Source organism: Chiloscyllium punctatum, chromosome 15 (genome assembly GCF_047496795.1).
Source record: "Chiloscyllium punctatum isolate Juve2018m chromosome 15, sChiPun1.3, whole genome shotgun sequence".
In the NCBI taxonomy this organism is placed as follows: Eukaryota; Metazoa; Chordata; class Chondrichthyes; order Orectolobiformes; family Hemiscylliidae; genus Chiloscyllium; species Chiloscyllium punctatum.
In genome coordinates, this window is record NC_092753.1 from 85,043,257 (window position 1) to 85,062,659 (window position 19,403).

A 19,403-nucleotide genomic window follows, 5' to 3' on the forward strand; every position below is an offset into this window, starting at 1 on the left:
AGAAGTAGGTTGACTTTCCTTCACTCTTGTAAGACGTTGTGTTTGATTTTACCTTTTGAGCCGAGGGGTGTTTAGGGGGATTGTTGCAAATATTGGAATGGCATCATTAAGTCACAATGATCTGTTGGGTTTTTGGATAGGTTAAGTTATTCAGTAGTCTGTTCTGTTTTTTGTTTGTGTCTCATTCGGTAATCTTGTAAATAAATTCTGTTTTGTTTAAAACTAAGTGGTTGGTCTGGCTGCACCCGTTCTGGAATATGCACGTTACATCTGCTTAAAACAGCTAGCAAAGGTAGGGTCTGGGCTACTTTCTTGAAATATTTTGAGGGGTCTGTCCTGGTCCAGAACACCTTTTTAGAGGTTTATAAAGTCAAAAGGAGCATTGATAGAGTGAGTAGCCAAGGTCTTTTCCTCCAGATAGCGGAATTCAAAACTAGAGGGCGTAGGTTGAAGGGGAGAGATTTAAAAGCAACTGAAGGGGCTGGGTGACCTACAAACAGTGGAAGATGAATGCTGTCTGGTTTTGCAAATTGATTTGCTGTAAATTTAATAAGGGCTTTATCGGGTCAGTATATGGTTATAGAGTGGGAGGAAGGTAACAAATCTTTCAAACAAAGAAGGCTTAGAGCTGTAGTTAGTTGGTGTTTAATGTTCACCTTTGGAGTTTAAAAAAAAATGTTTCTTCAAATAGTGGAATTTGGGTAGTTCTCTGTCACTCATTATTTCAACAGATTACGAGGTGAAGTGAACGTTTCCGTGTGTTAGACTTAATTAGCAGTAGGGTTCACCACTATGTCATAATATGTTTATGGAATCTACATCAATTGTCATATTCATTTGCTCTCTTGTGACCATTGAGTTTTCTTGTCCATTCTATCCTTTGCTAAGTATCCATGTTGGAGTGTGGTGCTGGAAAAGAAAAGGTCAGGCAGCATCAACGGCGCAGGAGAATCGACGTTTCAGGCATAAGCTCTTCATCAGGAGCCTCCATGTTGTTTCCCTTCTGTCTTTTGGATTTGATCACCTTCAATGTTACAACACTTCAAGAGCTCTGCGTTCTCCAGTCCTGGCTTCATAGGAATTTCTGATCATTTCACTTCACTGGCAGCCATGCCTTCGCCTTGACCTGTCTTCCATCTCTCCACTAAAACCCCTCACTAAAGATTTTGGCTATCCTCTGAGATGAGGTTGGAAGGACTGATACTCTGAATTTCTTACTACTTATTTTTCTAATTTATTCCTCTGACTGTAATGCCGGAGTATCTGCAGAGGAACGTCGATTATCCGCAGGACATGGGCGGGGGGGGGGGTGGGGGGTATTTCATTTTGCTAATTGAATTCTGGATAATCAAGTGCCAGATAACATAGTTTAGCCAAACATTGGGACCATGCGATCTTGCCGGATAATCCGATACGATCATCAAATGCCGGATAATTGAGTTCCTCTGTGTTTCTTTACTTTTCTAATTTTTGTACTTGTTTCCCAATAAATTAATTTTAAGTATCTGTATCTAGGTATCTTTGTACCTAAAATAGCACTGTAATGCAGTAAATGTGAACTTTTCACTGTAATCATTTGAGTGCATGTGACAATAGGGCTAATTCATTCATCTGCCCCAATCCACTCTAGTGTTGTTTTTGGGTGTGCACTGGGATTAGCTTTATTATGTTAGCACATAATTGAGAATCACTAACCATACTGTGTCAGCCTTTACTTCCCAGTCAAAGTCAGTCAGCCAAACTGAAAGGCAGTCTCCAGGACTGTTCCATTGTACCCCAGAAGGAAGTGAAGTTATTACAATCCCTGTTCGTAAAATTAATGTACAAATCTTAAATATTTGGTTACTTCTCATTTGCTGAAAATGTGTTGCTGGAAAAGCGCAGCAGGTCAGGCAGCATCCAAGGAGCAGGAGAATTGACGTTTCGGGCATGAGCCCTTCTTCAGGAATGAGGAGAGTGTGCCAAGCAGGCTAAGATAAAAGATAGGGAGGAGGGACTTGGGGGAGGGGCGTTGGAAATGCGATAGGTGGAAGGAGATTAAGGTGAGGGTGATAGGCCAGAGTGGGGGTGGGGGCGGAGAGGTCAGGAAGAAGATTGCCGATTAGGAAGGTGGTATTGAGTTCCAGGGTTGGGACTGAGACAAGGTGGGGGGGAAGGGTTAATGAGGAAACTGGAGAAATCTGAGTTCATCCCTTGTGGTTGGAGGGTTCCTAGGCGGAAGATGAGGCGCTCTTCCTCCAGCCGTCCTGTTGCTATGGTCTGGCAATGGAGGAGTCCAAAGACCTGCATGTCCTTGGTGGAGTGGGAGGGGGAGTTGAAGTGTTGAGCCACTGGGTGGTTGGGTTGGTTGGACTGGGTGTCCCAGAGGTGTTCTCTGAAATGTTCCGCAAGTAGGTGGCCTGTCTCCCCAATATAGAGGAGGCCACATCGGGTGCAGCGGATGCATAAATGATGTGTGTGGAGGTGCAGGTGAATTTGTGGCGGATATGGAAGGATCTCTTGGGGCCTTGGAGGGAAGTAAGGGGGAAGGTGTGGGCGCAAGTTTTGCATTTCTTGAGGTTGTAGGGGAAGGTGCCGGGAATGGAGGTTGGGTTGGTGGGGGGGGGTGGACCTGACAAGGGAGTCACGGAGGGAGTGGTCTTTTCGGAACGCTGATAGGGGAGGGGAGGGAAATATATCCCTGGTGGAGGGGTCCATTTGGAGATGGCGGAAATAACGACGGATGATACGATGTATATGGAGGTTGGTGGGGTGATAGGTGAGGGCCAGTGGGGTTCTGTCCTGGTGGAGATTGGAGGGGCGGGGCTCAAGAGCGGAGGAGCAGGAAGTGGAGGAGATGCGGTGGAGAGCGTCGTCGATCACGTCTGGGGGGAAATTGCAGTCTTTGAAGAAGGAGGCCACCTGGGTTGTACGGTGTTGGAACTGGTCCTCCTGGGAGCAGATGCGGCAGAGACGAAGGAATTGGGAATATGGGATGGCGTTTTTACAGGGGGCGGGGTGGGAGGTGCTGTAGACTATAGTCTACATAGCTGTGGGAGTTGGAAGGTTTATAGTAAACGTCCGTGTTGATTCGGTCGCCCGAGATAGAAATGGAGAGGTCTAAGAAGGGGAGGGAGGAGTCTGAGACGGTCCAAGTAAATTTGAGGTCGGGGTGGAAGATGTTGGTAAAGTGGATGAACTGTTCAACCTCCTTGTGGGAGCACGAGGCAGCGCCGATACAGTCAACGATGTAGCGGAGGAAAAGGTTGGGGGTGGTGCCAGTGTAGCTGCGGAAGATGGACTGTTCCACTATTTCCAACGAAGAGGCAGGCATAGCTGGGGCCCATGCGGGTGCCCATGGCTACTCCTTTGGTTTGGAGGAAATGGGAGGATTGGAAAGAGTAGTTAAGAGTGAGGACCAATTCAGTCAGTCGAAGGAGGGTGTCAGTGGAAGGGTACTGGTTGGTTCGGAGGGCTTTGAGTCCTTAGTGATGGGGGATGGAGGTGTACAGGGACTGGACGTCCATGGTGAAGATAAGGCATTGGGGATCGGGGAAGCGAAAATCATGGAGGTGGTGGAGGGTATGGGTGGTGTCCCGGACGTAGGTGGGGAGTTCTTATTTGCCTCTTGATCTTTTCCCTGTCCTGTAAAATTAAGGTGTCACTAACTTTCTGTAAGTGATCTCTGTTTCTCTGTGATGTTTCTCTGTAACATTGCCTCCTGCACAAACTCTTCGCTCTACGGTGACTACATCTATCCCAGTATTTGGCTTGGCGTTTTTAATTTTTTTAATTTGCTGATGGGAAGACTCTTGTATTTGAGCTGCTGTATTTACTAATGTGAAAAGTCAGAACAATTTGCTATAGGTGGGAGGCAGAGCTATAATAGCCATGTCTCACATTGATCAGGAAAGCATTGATTGACATTTACCATTACTGTACAGCATAAACTGACTGAATACTTCTTTAAAAAGAATGACAAACCAAAGTAATCATGGCATGTGGGCTCAGTCAGCATCTAATGCCCATCCTAATCTCTACTGAAGGCATGGTCAAGAGTCGACCATATTGCATTGGGTTTGGAGTCACACATTGTCTAGACCAGGTAATGATGGCAAGTTTTCTTTCCTAAAATGTATCGGAGAATCAGATTTTTTTTTCTGACAATCAACAGTGACATGGCTAGATTTATGTTTCAGATAGTGAAATTTGAATTCCAGTAACAATTTATCACAGCAGCCTGCAGTACTAGATTGCTCGACCACTACCATGACACTGCTTTCCCATATTACTTTACTTTACAGTCAGTTTTACACTTGAATTTGTATTTTTAAACACTCTCTTCCATTCTGGAAATTCTTACCAATTGAATGATGTTAACCTACATGATTCAGGAAAGAGGGTACATTATATAGCAATGTTCACGATCTCAGGAGTTCCAAAGGCTTTACATATCTAATGAAGTTGTTTTAAAATGTTCCTGTTCATGTTATCGAGTGGAAATCAGAGCAAGTTTAGGTGCAGAAAGTTCCCATGAATATCAATGATTTGACAAGTGGTTAATCTGCTGCAGTGGTTATACTTTAGCTTATGGTTGAGGAATAAATATTATCCCAGGACTACAGGAAAAGTCCCCTGATTTCTGAAATAGTGATATTGGATTTTTTTTCTCTCTGTTCACCAGAGAGGGCTTGCAAGACTTCAATTCACTGTTCCATCTAAAAAAAAGCAACTTTTTGAAAGTGCAGCGCAAGTTCAGAACTTGTTTTTAACACTTGACATCCTTAGTTTGGACTTGAACCCACATTTGTAATTTCAAAGATACCAAGTAAAACCTAGCTACAATTCTGAGTCATGTAGAAGGTTTCATTTTAAAACTGACCTGGCAAATAAATTGCAATCTCCTCTTGCCCTCAGCTATGAGCATAATTTCAAACAAAATAAAGAGTTTAAGTTTTAGTAAGGTTGCCTAATGTCATTAAGCTGGCTAATGTCATTTCGACTGATCAGTATTGTGAAAAATGGCAAGACTTGTCTGGTTAATTAGAAACCAATTGCTTCTTTATTTATTACCTTGGATTTTCTCTTCCACCTCCTTGCTTTCTGTTGGATCACATATTTTGTTTGTGTCCCATTCAGTAGATAGATGACAAAGACTAACAACAATGGACAGATCCGAGTGCCCGGTATATTATTTAATATAAAAATAACTTCACTTTTATAGGTGTTTATTACTGTTGTATTCCACTAATGGTTTCAGCCTTGTATTTGAATTAGTGTTCAAAGCTTCAGCATTGCTTCTCCTTGGAGTTTGGATCCCCGCCAAACTCCTCAGGAGGTATACAATCTGGTAATTATTAAGCAAAACTGAGACAATAATGCTTGCTGGGGTGTAAAATATTGAGAATCTCTCCTAATTGAGAGAGTCTGCTAGCAAAGTGACTGGAGTGCAGCAATCTAATGGAGAAAGTGGCTTTGTGTAAAGTTGGCTCCAGCCAGCAAAAGCCAGAGCTATGGATCAGGAAAAGAGTCAGGCAAGATGCAGTTGTTTGGAATTTGTAACCCCCCCCACCCCAGTGGATAAGCGCGAAGGGTCCAACATTTTTCTATTTTTGTTCATTTTGCGTAAACTCCTTTCTTGGCTCCTGTAGCTAAGCCTCCTCTGGACATTCTCTCTACTCTGTTTGGGCAATGACCATGTTAGCTGAAAAACTGTAACCTGTTTCTTTTGGAAAACTATAGAGGCGAGAAAGGCTGCACCTATGTTCTTTGCCAGTCAGCTACTACCCATTGGAATATCTTTTTCCCAGTTAATTCTTATTAAAAGGTGCTTCACAATTTTGATTTCATGGTTCCAAAATTTACTTTGAGTGGTGTGCTGTGCGAATTGCCCTTGAGATCGAGTCACAGATGTACAGCATGGAAACAGATCCTTCGGTCCAACCCGTCCATGCCAACCAGATATCCCAACCCAATCTAGTCCAACCTGCCAGCACCCAGCCCATATACCTCCAAACCCTTCCTATTCATATATCCATCCAAATGCCTCTTAATGTTGTAATTGTACCAGCCTCCACCACTTCCTCTGGCAGTTCATTCCATACACGTACCACGTTCTGTGAGAAAAAGTTGCCCCTTAGGTGTCTCTTTTTTTTTAATCTTTCCCCTCTCACTCTAAACCTGTGCCCTCTAGTTCTAGACTCCCCGACCCTGGGGAAAAGACTTTGTCTATTTATCCTACCCATGCCCCTCATAATTATGATCCTCTATAAGGTCACACCTCAGCCTCCAGCACTCCAGGAAAAACAGCCCAGCCTGTTCAACCTCTCCCTATAGCTCAAATCCTCCAACTCTGGCAACATCCTTGTAAACCTTTTCTGAAATCTTTCAAGTTTCACAACATCTTTCCGATAGGAAGGAGACCAAAATTGCACGCAATATTCCAACAGTGGCCTAACCAATGTCCTGTACAGCTGCAACATGACCTCCCAACTCCTGTACTCAATATTCTGACCAATAAAGGAAAGCATACCAAACGCCGCCTTCACTATCCTATCTACCTGCGACTCTACTTTCAAGGATCTATAAACCTACACTCCAAGGTCTCTTTGTTCAGCAACACTCCCTAGGACCTTACCATTAAGTGTATAAGTCCTGCTAATATTTGCTTTCCCAAAATGCAGCACCTCGAATTTATCTGAATTAAGCTCCATCTGCTACTTCTCAGCCCATTGGCCCATCTGGTCAAGATCCTGTTGTAACCTGAGGTAACCCTGTTTGCTGTCCACTACACCACAAATTTTGGTGTAATCTGCAAACTTACTAACTGTACCTCTTATGCTCGCACCCGCCTCAGGTGACTGACTGTGTGGAGTTTTCACATTCTCCCCGTGTCTGCGTGGGTTTCCTCCGGGTGATCCGGTTTCCTCCCACAGTCCAAAAAACGTGCAAGTTAGGTGAATTGACCATGCTAAATTGCCCATAGTGTTAGGGGCAGGGGTAAATATAGGGGAATGGGTCTGGGTGGGTTGCGTATCGGTGAGTTGGTGCGGACTTGTTGGGCCGAAGGGCCTGTTTCCACACTGTAGGGAATCTAATCTAATCTAACCTAATCTTAAAAAAAAGTAGAGGACCCAGCACCAATCCTTGTGGCACTTCACCACCACCCTCTGACTTCTACCTTTGAGCCAGTTCTGTATCCAAATGGCCTAGTTCTCCCTGTATTCCATGAGATCTAACCTTGCTAATCAGTCTCCCATGGGGAACCTTATCGAATGCCTTGCTGAAGTCCATATAGATCACATCTACCACTCTGCTCTCATCAATCCTCTTTTGTAACTTCCTCAAAAAACTCAATCAAATTTGTGAGACATGATTTCCCATGTTGACTATCCCGAATCAGTCCTTGCCTTTCCAAATACATGTACATCCTGTCCCTCAGGATTCCCTCCAACAACTTGCCTACCGCTGACGTCAGGCTCACCGGACTATAGTTCCCTGGCTTGTCCTTACCACCCTTCTTAAACAGTGGAACCACATTTGCCAACCTCCAATCTTCCGGCACCTCACCTATGACGATCGATTATACCAATACCTCAGCAAGAGGCCCAGCAAACACTTCTCTAGTTTCCCACAGAGTTCTAGGGTACACCTGATCAGTTGCTGGGGATTTATCCACCTTTACCTATTTCAAGACTTCCAACACTTGTATGTTTTATTTTCATTCACCTCTACTGCACTTCTCTTGCTAAAGTTGTCTTACTCAGGTCTATCCCTTTTGTCTTTGATTTTTTTAAAAATTTATTTTAGAATGTGGGTATTACCCAAGAGGTCAGCATTTGTTACCATCCTTGAAGATGCTGGTGAGCAGTTGTGCTGTCCCACTGTCACTGTGATGTCATTATTCCGTGGTGCTATTAGGATTGAAGCTCCAGGATTTTGACCCAGTGACACTGAAGGAATGACGATATATTTCCAAGTCAGGATGGCGTGACACTTGGAGGGGAACTTATCGATGATGTTACCATGCACCTGCTGCCCTTGTCCTTTTATTTAGATGGGAGTGTTCATGGATTTGCACTCTTTTATGAAAGGAACCTTTGTGAATGGTTGCAGTACATGTTATTTATTGTGTACACTGTACTGGGCTGGAGGATTAAATATTTTAAGTTTGTGGAAGTAGTGTCATTCAATGCCAGTGGTTGCTTAGTCTTGGATGGTGTCAAGCATTGACTTGGACCTGTCCTCACTCGGGCAAGTAGGGAGTATTCCATCACAGATCTGACAAGTAGCTGGTGGTCAGGATTTGGGGAGTCAGGAGGTAAATTACTTGCTGCAGAATTCCTAAGTTTTGACCTGCCCTTGTAGCCATGGTATATATGGCTAATCCAGTTCATTCTGGTCAGAATGTTGAAAGTAAGGATTCAAAGGATGCGTTCAATCCCACTGAATTTCACAGAGGTCTTTAGGTTTGATTTGTTTGGAAATGGCTATTGCCTGGCACTAGTGTGGATAATGTTACCTTGCCCATGCCACTATTTTCCTTGCACGAATTTCCACATTGAATACTAATAGTCTGTTTGATTGCATTAGGCTTCACAGCTTGCCTTGATCCTGGTCTTATTAAGCATGTGCACACATTTGCCAATTTTGTACACGGTGAAACTAATCCTTAATCTTACCCTGGAATTTTGAAGATTAATCTCCCAGGTACTGCTATAAGCAACTCATGAGTAAAATAGCAACATGAGAAATGATGTTTTTTTAAACCTTGGTTGATTAATCAAAAAATAGTTGCAAATTAGAGTTTGGGAGATTTTGTACTTCCAGGAGTATGGCCGACAGAGTTGGAAACCATAGCTATAAGTGACATTCTGATCCAATTAGAACGTGGCGAAACAGAAGGGTCCATGTTTTCTTGCATCCTGCACCTGATGAGTGCAAGATGAATAGCTTTGTTTCCATGACACTTTATCACTGTTCAAGTCTACATCCAATGTTCCAACAACTATATAATGAATGGTTGGAGCAAATCTGTTGTGGAGGTTTTATGTTAATTTCCTGCAGATATTTTGGGTTATTGTCAGTAAAGTACTGGTATACCTTTTTTTTAATTAAGTATCAAGGTCACCCAAAGATCTGCTTATATCCTATTCTGCATCACATACCCATCGCCTCTGCTCACTAACATACATGGATTCTTTGATTTTAAATGCTCATCCATGCCTTCGAGTTCCTGTATGGTATTACCTCACTATTATCTCCTATGACCCTCCTGATGAATCACTGCTGTCTTCCAATTACTGGCCCCTGGTGCATTCCCAATTTAACTCCTGCACCATTAGCACCAGGCCTTAAGCTGAAAAGGCCCAGAGCTCTGGTATTCAGGCACCAAACCTCCAGGCTTCCCTATATCCCTTGCATCCTTGCAAAACATACCTCTTTGAAGAACCTCTTTCTTAACTGTTCTAATATCCCTGAATGGCTTGGTGTTAAACTTTGTTTGAGCACCTTGGTACATTTTATAATGTAAAAGCTGCTATTTAAATACATATTGTTGCCTTGTACTGTTTGTCCCTAAATCGATGAGCTGTTTATGTAGCTGATGAGATGACATTGAGACACCCTCCATTTTGTTGCCAAGACGCGCACACACACACCCCCTTTCTACATTTCTCAAAATTCCCCACCAACTCCTTCCCAAACACTTCCCTTATAGCCCCCAATCCTACCCCCCACCAAGCAAGTTTACACTATTCCATTACTCTTGACTGCTACCTGACACTGTTGCGATAGAAACCCAAATCTGTATCCTAAAAAAACAGTGAAATTAATGATCATATATCTGTCTTTGTTTGAATGCTGATCCATTTCATTGGATATCACCATGAAATCAGATATTTATTTGAACCAGTCGAACATGGTCGTCTATTGGCATGCTCAAACAATGCCAGTGCTGATATTGCAGGGTTCCCCTGTACTACAGTAGAACTTTGATTGAGATTATGTGGCTGAATCCTGTTGTGGTTCCAATTGATGTTATTCGACAAGCCAGATCCCAGACTGAAATCTGCGTTGATAATCATATGTTTTATTGTTTTGCTTTTAATGAGGTCACTGGAACACAAGGACACATTGTTTCAAATTTGGTTTTAACAATAAGATGGAAGGTTTTTATGCAGAAGATGAATAGCTGTAAAGTAATCTAATCTAAAAAAAATGACAAAATAGAGTGACCCAAATTGTTTTCATTGAACATGTTTAAATATTTTTAAACACAGTAAAACAATATGATCCCATTAATCCCAAATAGCATCATATTATGGTTGTAAATACCATAGAGACTACCCTCCTTTATCCCAAATCGGATTTGACTGAGTTGTGCCTTTCAATTCACACTGATGAGAATCTTAGTCGCCTCTTCCTTGATTTGTCATAAAACAGAACTTAAATTTTCTCAACTTCAAATAACCACTTCATGGTTTTAACCAAGCACTCTGTCTGGAACTCTTAAATTAAACTCCTTATCCTTCACCCATTTTAAGAATTCTAAATGATTTTTCTCCCTTTCTCGGGAACAACCACTTTATACATCCAGCTACAATCAAGACTTTGACTGAACTCTCCAAATTGAAACTTTTTACAAGTATTTCCCCCAACCACAATAATTCCAGAATCTTCTGTATACAACTATTTACTTTGTTTACATTGCAAGAATATATTAACAAGTTCCCATTAGTCACTAAACTGTGCCTCTCAAGCATTTTTTTTAAAGAAATCGCCTAAATGCAGAAATGCTGACAAGTTTAAAGATTGAACCCCTTAAGCTATGTAACAAAACCCATATGTCACTAGTTTAAGTCAAAGAACCAAGCCCAAAAAAAGAGATATTTTAAATAATATGGACCTTCTATTGCATTCCCAATGTGGAGCTGGAATCCAAATTGGACTCTGAGGAAAGTTGGATTTATTTGACATGAGATGAATTCAATCAGAAGCTCAATATTATTGGTTTTTTTTCTCATTTTACCTTGGATTTAATATTTTTTTCTTTTTCGAAATAGCCACATCATATTTATTCAGAATTCTGCAAGGTACTTAATGAGGAATTCTATCTGTAAATTAGTGAGATCCTAAACCTTTCTACTTTTTATTTTCCTTTTCTTGTCCAGTTCGAGCACCTATAAGTCCAGTGACCAGTTTGTGTTAGTCAGATATACACAGGGAAGTTGGGAAGGTGAACTCGGCACTGATGTTGTCGCAATTCCAAAAGGACCTAATGGCACTGTCACTATCAATATTGCCACTATTCTCCAATCAGAGGACTTCTTCCTGCCTGGGATAAACTGGCAAGGCATTCTGGGGCTGGCCTACAGTATGTTAGCCAAAGTAAGTTCATTATATTTCAAGTAATTTTAACACTATCTCTTCAGCCTTCCCAAGGAAGCTTGGATCAATATTACTTTTTTGTTTGAAAATGTTGAGAAATAACTGTGGAGCCAATTTAATGATCTGCAGCCAGTTGGGTTCCTTATTGTTTATACTCTGCCTGTTCGTTCTTTTACAGCCGTCCAGTTCTGTGGAGCCATTCTTTGACTCATTAGTGAAACAGATCAAGATCCCAAATGTATTCTCACTGCAGATGTGTGGTGCTGGATTGTCACTAATAGGTGAAGAGCAGGCCAGTCCCGCAGGAGGGAGCCTGGTAAGTTCTGAGAAAAGACACGTTCTGACTGTAAACTAAGAGTTATCGGCCCTTTATTGCCTTCAAACAGCTGCTTGAACTTTTGAGCCAAGTCCTAGGAGCCTAGAAATATATGCTTGCATCAACATTCCTATTCTTCCACAGCCTCAACTCTGAACAATTAAAAAATTCTCAATGTTCTGACTTGAACATTTACTGGTGTCAATAGTAGCCACGATGTGGAGGAGCTGGTGTTGGACTGGGGTGGACAAAGTTAAAGATCACACAACACCAGATTATCGTCCAACAGGTTTCTTTGGACAAAGTTAAAAATCATACAGCACCAGGCTATAGTCCAACACGTTTATTTGGAAGCATTAGCTTTCAAAGCGCTGCTTCTTCAGATGATTGTGCTAGTGCCTCCAAATGAACCTGTTGGACTATAACTTGGCGTTGCCAGTCCAACACCGGCACCTCCAAATCGGGTTTATTTGGAAGCACTAACTATCGGAGCACTGCTGCTTCATCAGGTGGTTGTTGAAGGAGCAGCGCTCTGAAAGCTAGTGCTTCCAAATAAATCTGTTGGACTATAACCTGGTGTTATGTGAATTTTAACTTTGGAAATTTAAGATTGAGATGAGGAGGAATTCCTTCTCTGAAGGTTGATAGACTTTGGAGCTCTTTGCCACACAGAGTCGTAGGGGCCGAGTTCCTGTGCGTATTTAAAGCTAAGTTAGATAGACATTTTGATCAATCAGGGAATCAATGCAAAAAAAGTGGATGAGGAATGTTGGATCGGCCATGATCCTATTAAATGGCAGAGCAGGCTCAAGGGGCTGAATGGCCTACTGCTGTTCCTATTTCATATTGCCTGAAAATATAGCAGTTAGTGAGGCAATATCTGTTAAGTGCAGCTGATTCCAAGCCCGTGAATTTCAAACAGGGTAAACCACTGAATCTGGAGTATAAAAGGAATTACCTCTATGCAGTGGTTTGGATTGCCACAGCCTGCAGTAGAAATGACCATTTGCTGTTTAGAAATCTCAAATTAAATGTTCTCAGAGTTTGGATCCACACCTTGGTCACATTTTGTACAGTTAGAGAGCTAACTGCATGTATGCAAATTAGCGGCCTTTTAAGTAAAACACTCTTAATGGGAACAGTGGTATTTTGGCAGGCACTGGACTGAAATCGGAGCTGGTGGCAGGGTGTTTTAAGGTCAAACATTCTAAAGCTGCAATGCAATCATTTTGTTATGGATTTATTGCAGGCGTAAAGTGGGGAAAGGAAATTTCTGGTGTTAAGATCCTTCATGTTCATGAATACAGAACAATTAACCCAAAAGCGCACAATGTGAGGTCTGATGCAACAACAGAGACTTGAGTATCTGTCTCTCATTCAGTGACGACCATTATAGATCCCTCTTTAATAATTAAACACTGACCTTTTGTGAAGTTGGTTCAGGTTTTGCATCCTGAACAGAGGAAAGATGTCCATTGTTGACCTCAAAATCTCACTGACGGCTGTTGAATTATTTGTTGTGAGAAGTTTAACTCACTTACTTACTCTCGGTAATTGAGTGTAGCATTCTTTAATGGGAATTCCTAGGGTGAAGCTGCAGTGATGTCATCAAACTTTTGGAGCAGCTAATCACATTCCCACAGACAGCCAACCAAAGAACAGAAAGCGGTAATAGTCAAGTTATCTTTGTATGACTTTAATGCAGTACAGTAAAGCTTTGGACATGTTTATGGGCTAAAGACAGAAGATGAAATACTGTGATAAATATATAGTGTTTTTTAGTAATTAAACTTTAAAATAATCCAGTAAATAATCATATTGGATAGATTTAACAACACTCCATACAATCTACAGTGCAACGCTAGATATGTTTAGCAATAATTATTACTATCTAACACTAAATGCGCAGTTATATTCGATTTGAAGAAGATGCAGAAATGATATGGGATGTCAAGCAGTAATGTGATGCTAGAAAAGGAAAAGGTTTCAAATATTGGGCCGAAGGGCCTGTTTCCACACTGTAAGTAATTTTGTTTCTGTAGTTGGCAGCGGAAAGTGCGTTCCACAGAACTGGGAATGCACCTTAGACTCAGTTTGTGCCCAATTCTGAAGCTGTAGAATGTTTGAGGGGGAAAACAGGTCATTGTATGTTATCATTTGCTTCTATGGTTAATTGTATTGCAACTTTCAAGTTAATCCTTGAAATTTCAGTACAAGGAAATGGATTTTTTAGACCTTTGTTTTCTCACTGAGATCTTTTTACACTGAAGCTCCCTCTTTCACTTGCCTTTCATTGTTTAATATTTGCTCTTTTGACTAGTTTACACCCAACTGATTGTATTCAAACAGGCCTTCTACACAGTTAGTGTGCATTTTGAACTAGGGCCAATGTTCCTGTTAAATTCGCATCACTGGCCACATCTGCTGCATTCTACATTCTAAATCTTTGCATGGACAGTGTCTTCTAACTCCCTCTTTGTGCTTTTAAGACTAAAACTAAATTCATATGCTGTATGTATGTGCCACAACACTAGAGTGTAATTCTTGCACACTTGCTGTTGTAGTGTCAAACCAGAGCAAGCTGTATGCATGAAAGTTAACTTAATCCAGACTAACAATAAAATTCAAGCCATCCATTTTTAGGCTTGTGCAGTACTTAAGCAATTCAAATGTATCTAGTTGATCTATCATCTAGCTATTCTTCTCTGTTTGCATAAGCACATGTGACTTAGTTAATGATGAAGCTGAATAATCAGGATATTTCCAAACATGAGATTCTCGACGTCCAATATGGAGCGTTAATTGTAATATTTGGGATTAAGGGCAGTTTTTGGTTTCTTAAAAAAAAAACTGAAATATTTTCACAGTGTCTCAGTGGTTAGCACTGCTGCCTCACAGCACCAGGGTCCCAGGTTCAATTCCAGCCTCGGGTGACTGCCTGTGTGGAGTTTGCACATTCTCCCCGTGTCTGCGTGAGTTTCCTCCAGGTGCTCCGGTTTCCTCCCACAGTCCAAAGATGTGCAGTTCAGGTGAATTGGCCACGTTAAATTGTTAGGTGCATTAGTCAGAGGGAAATGGGTCTGGATGGGTTACTCTTCGGAGGGTCGGTGTGGAATTGTTGGGCCAAAGGGCCTGTTTCCACACTGTAGGGAATCTAATCTTAAAAAAAAAACAATTTGGGATTTGAATCATCAACTTTGAGATTAAGTATCATTGTCCACCTTACTGAAAAAACTAAATCTATCAGCTACATTTAAGAGGAGCTACCTTTTCTGTGTAAAAGATCCCTGTACAGCATTGTAAGAAACTGAAGTTAGCTTGAAGAAACAACCATCATGCACAATCCCATTGAGGTTGAGACTCTACATCAGATTAAAAACAGGGACGATTTTTATTCTACTCTCTTGCAGTGAAATAGCTGCTGTCCTGAACTGCTGACCAGAAAAATGATAGGGGTTGTTGCACACTTGTTAATGGCAACAATGCAAAGCAGGTGAGCATATACAACCGCAATTGACAGGTTTCTCGTTGGTGGCAGAAGTTGCTTTGAAATAGAGTCATGGAGATGTACAGCACAGAAAGAGACCCTTTGGTCCAACTTGTCCATGCCATAGGGCAAATCTTTGTTTCAGATTTATTTATTGAATTCAAATTTTGGCACCAGTTATGGTGGGATTCAAATCTACATCCCCAGAACTTTGTCTTGGATCTCTGGTTTACTAGTGCAATGACAAAGCTACAACACTGCTCGCCGCCCCCAACCCTTGCACTAGGTTTACAGTCAAATGATGGTAAATGGAAATTCTGTCACTTTCAGCTGCAATGAAACTATTTTTTTCTTTCTTAAAAGAATGCATTATTCTATGAACCAACAAAATAATATAAAGATCTTTTTGAATAAAAGCCTACTTGGGTAAAATATGTGCAGGAGGTAAAAGACATCCATGTTGAGGATCTGTACCTTTTGTGTTCTTGCTACTGACCTTTCGTAGAGCAGAGCTCCCTATCTCTCCTCTACCTACTATCGCAGCTTCTAAGCAGCATTCTTTACTAGCTTCTTGACTGATATGTTCTTTTCATTTTCTTTTCCAATTCCTCATGATTTATGGATGAGATTTTTAATTTATGCTAAATTTAAGGCATCATTTTTCTTGCACAGCTCCTATGGAACCAAGGTGAGAGTGCAACAAGCCTAATTAATCTAGGACCCTTGCAGTCAACAGAGGATATTTTATGATAATGGGTTGACTTTCAACAAAATATTATTTTTCCTTCTGGGAATGAAGGCATAGCGGGCAAAGCCAACATTCCTAACTACCCTTGAAGATGGTGGTCTGCCATATCCTGAACTGCTGCAGTCCCCAGGATGCAAGTACATGACATTGCTATATGGAAAGTAGTTTCCAGATTTTGAGCCAGCAATATTTTTCCAGGTCAGAATGCTGGGGACTTGAAGAGCAACTATCAAGTGATGGTGTTCCCATGGGATGTTTCCTCTTGTCATTTGTAGGTTGAGGGTTTGGAAAGTACTGTCAAAGGAACCTTGAAAGTTTTAGACTTGCCTTTGTATTAGAATAATGTTGACCATTATAATAGAGTTTTTTTTTCTTGTTGCTTTTAGGTGATGGGTGGAATTGAATCGAGTCTGTACAAGGGTGATATATGGTATACCCCGATCAAAAGAGAATGGTATTACCAAATTGAGGTTCTTAAATTGGAAGTGGGGGAACTGAACTTAAACCTGGACTGTACAGAGGTAAGCACATCATCCATTCTAAGGTGCAATGTTTGCTGGAGGCAAGAAATTTTAATTGAAATGTGGGAGAGCATCATTCAATATCTAATGAGAAATAATTGGAATTGATGCCTTCCATCAGTTCTTGCATTTGAGTGTTGAAGTGAAGACCACCACTTTATGACTTGATTACAAAGGAGCTGTTTAATAACTTTAGTATTAGGCTCAATACATTTGCTGTTCACTTGAAAGTGCTGGTATTCAAGCCCAAGTTGTGCCTTCTACTTTTCAAAGCATTGTTGAGTTGCATAGGTAGAATTCCATTAATTATTTTTAATTTGAGTCTTTAGTCAACTCTGAGAAATCTAGTTGATGGATCAGAGCGTATGAGTGCAGAATACAGCTGTATGAGTGTTATAAGGCAATGTGAAAGAGCATAATGAGCTGAAAAGTAAAGGAGCTTATATTTGACAGCAAGGTCCTTTTTAGTTATTATATGGTTTGTATCGAAGCTCATGCTGTATGGGATTGACCATTTGCTCATGTATTTGGAGGATTAGTTATGACTTTCTCAAATTTAAAAGGAATATTTGCCAATCTACCTTTACTGAACAGGTTTGTTAAATTCCATGTGTTGAGTTTGTTGCTTCTGGTGTGTTGTTGAGGTACTGTATTGGAAGATGCAATCGAAAATGTTGAAGGAAACCTGCAAATTGGTAATTCAAAAATTGCACTTTTGATGTACAACCTGAGAAATTTCAAAACTCAATAGGAAGCTTTGATATTTTCTTTTTTAAGATGTAGCAGATACAGTATTCTCGCTGTTTCATCGACAATAGATGGATGTTCAGACACCGTTGTGGACAGAAAGTTAATAGTGTGATTTTTTTTTCCCAACTTGAAAACTAATGTGAGAATAAACCTCCCTGCTTCTCACCAGTAACAGAATAGAAACCGTGTGCAAGTTGTGCAGAAATATTAAATGATCTGTGACTTATTGAGGGAGGAAGAAATGAAATGTATATGTGCTATTTTTGCAATGATGGATTATGGGGCTCAGAGCTGTGCTTTCTTTTTTATTTTAAAGTTCCCCACTTTAATTTCTGTGTGTGGGCAGTGGGCATTTACTTTTTGGTGCCTTTTCGAGTGCTACATGATAGAGCTTCATAACATTGCTGCAGTTGTGCCCTGTTTGAATTCCAGAAATGTTTCTGGTTGCTGCTATGGGTGGAGGCGTCTACCTGTTTAAAATATGGTGTGGTATTGTACATTTCAAAATTACTTAAAATCTGCAAATAAGTGACTTGTCCCTTGACGTTGCAGGCCAGTGAGAGGAGAAAGACTGACATCCTCCAGTTAGTGGCTGTACATGTCTTGCCACAGCTGCGGGAGAACTAGACAGCAAGACATCCTGCTTCTGTCTGCTGTCCCATTACTGGGACAGTTAAAGCTGTACAATTGTTGTTTGCAGATTGGAGTAATGCACCCAGTGTGGGGTAGTCGGTGAAAGTTGGCTGGATACTTAAATACAAAGGGCAGCTACTTGTTCTACATCCCAGTGTGAGTTTGCCCTTTAAAGTAAACAATGCTTGGAAATTTATTAAATGTAATTGTTTAAACTGGCTTCTTTTATCAGCCTCGCACTCCCTCCCCTCCAATTCTCTTCAACCTGTCAGGAAGGTCACTCAGCTTTACAAGCCAACGGTATTAGTTGGCTGAATCATTGCTAGGCAACATTCAGTCAATCTGATTTTTAAGTTGGCTGTTCCAGGATGTTGAACTGTGAGCATATCTACAAAGAATGAGGAAAGTACTTTGTTTAAAAAAAAAATCTCAGATCATGTCAATGTTGCTTCATCCAAACTGGTTTGTTTTGTATTCATTGTCAGTTCAGCAGGTGAAATGGTTTAGAGTTAAACTTCGCTGACTGCAAAGGATACTATAAGATTAGGTTTGGGGGACAATGAGAATGGAACATGCTGTTCTGAAAGTCAAAGATTAGCTAGATGGCTTCTGTTATATTTCAGTTGTGTTTTACATGTAATTTTCTCATTCTATTGAATATAAAAATATACATTTGAATAGTGCCATTTATGACTCTGGGAGATACACTAGCGTTTGTTTACTTAAAATGGATGAGCCTAGATTTATATAGTGTAGCACAGTTGCTCAGTGATTAGCACTGCAGTCTCACAGCACCAGGGACCCGGATTAATTTTCATTCATCTGTGTGGGGTTTGCCCATTCTCCCTGTGTCTGCATGAGTTTCCCCTCTGTTCAAAGATGGTGCAGGTGAGATGGATTAGATTAGATTCCTTACAGTGTGGAAACAGGCCCTTCGGCCCAACCAGTCCACACTGACCCTCCAAAGAGTAACCCACCCAGACCCATTTCCCTCTGACTAATGCACCTAACACTATGGGCAATTTAGCCTGGCCAATTCACCTGACCTGCACATCTTTGAACTGAGAGAGGAAACTGGGGCACCCAGAGGAAACCCACGCAGACACAGGGAGAATGTGCAAACTCCACACAGGCAGTTGCCTGAGGCTGGAATCGAACCTGGGACCCTGGTGCTATGAGGCAGCAGTGCTAACCACTGAGCCACAGTGCTAAATTGGCCGTAGTGTCTAGGAATGGATTAGCCTTGAGAAATGCAAGGTACAGGGGTAGGGTAGGGGAGGTGGATCTGGATGGGATGCTCTTTGGAGAGTCAGTGTGGACGTGATGGACAGAATCCCTACAGTGTGAAAATGGGCTATTCGATGATTCTATGAATTTGTGACCCACTTACAAACAAAGATGGACGTTTTGAAGTGTGATCATTTGTTGTTATGCAGAAATTCATACAACAGAAGCCTCCACAAAAAGTTAAGAAGTAATGATGAAATGTTCTGTCTTTTCAAGTTTGCCAGGGGATAAATATCAACCAGGAAGCTTGCTCTACTTCAAATGTGACCACAGAACTTTTGTGCTACTTGAGAG

General features: G+C 41.3%; 1 protein-coding gene across 1 annotated transcript in view; it reads left to right on the plus strand.

Moving 5' to 3' along the window:
• bace2 (beta-secretase 2) overlaps positions 1–19,403 on the plus strand; it is an 83,083-nt gene that overhangs the window by 35,379 nt on the left and 28,301 nt on the right. Inside the window, exons 3-5 of the mRNA XM_072585697.1 lie at positions 11,151–11,367; positions 11,546–11,683; positions 16,305–16,439. Of these exons, the coding sequence (XP_072441798.1) occupies positions 11,151–11,367; positions 11,546–11,683; positions 16,305–16,439 (490 nt within the window). The remainder of the gene's footprint in view (positions 1–11,150; positions 11,368–11,545; positions 11,684–16,304; positions 16,440–19,403) is intronic.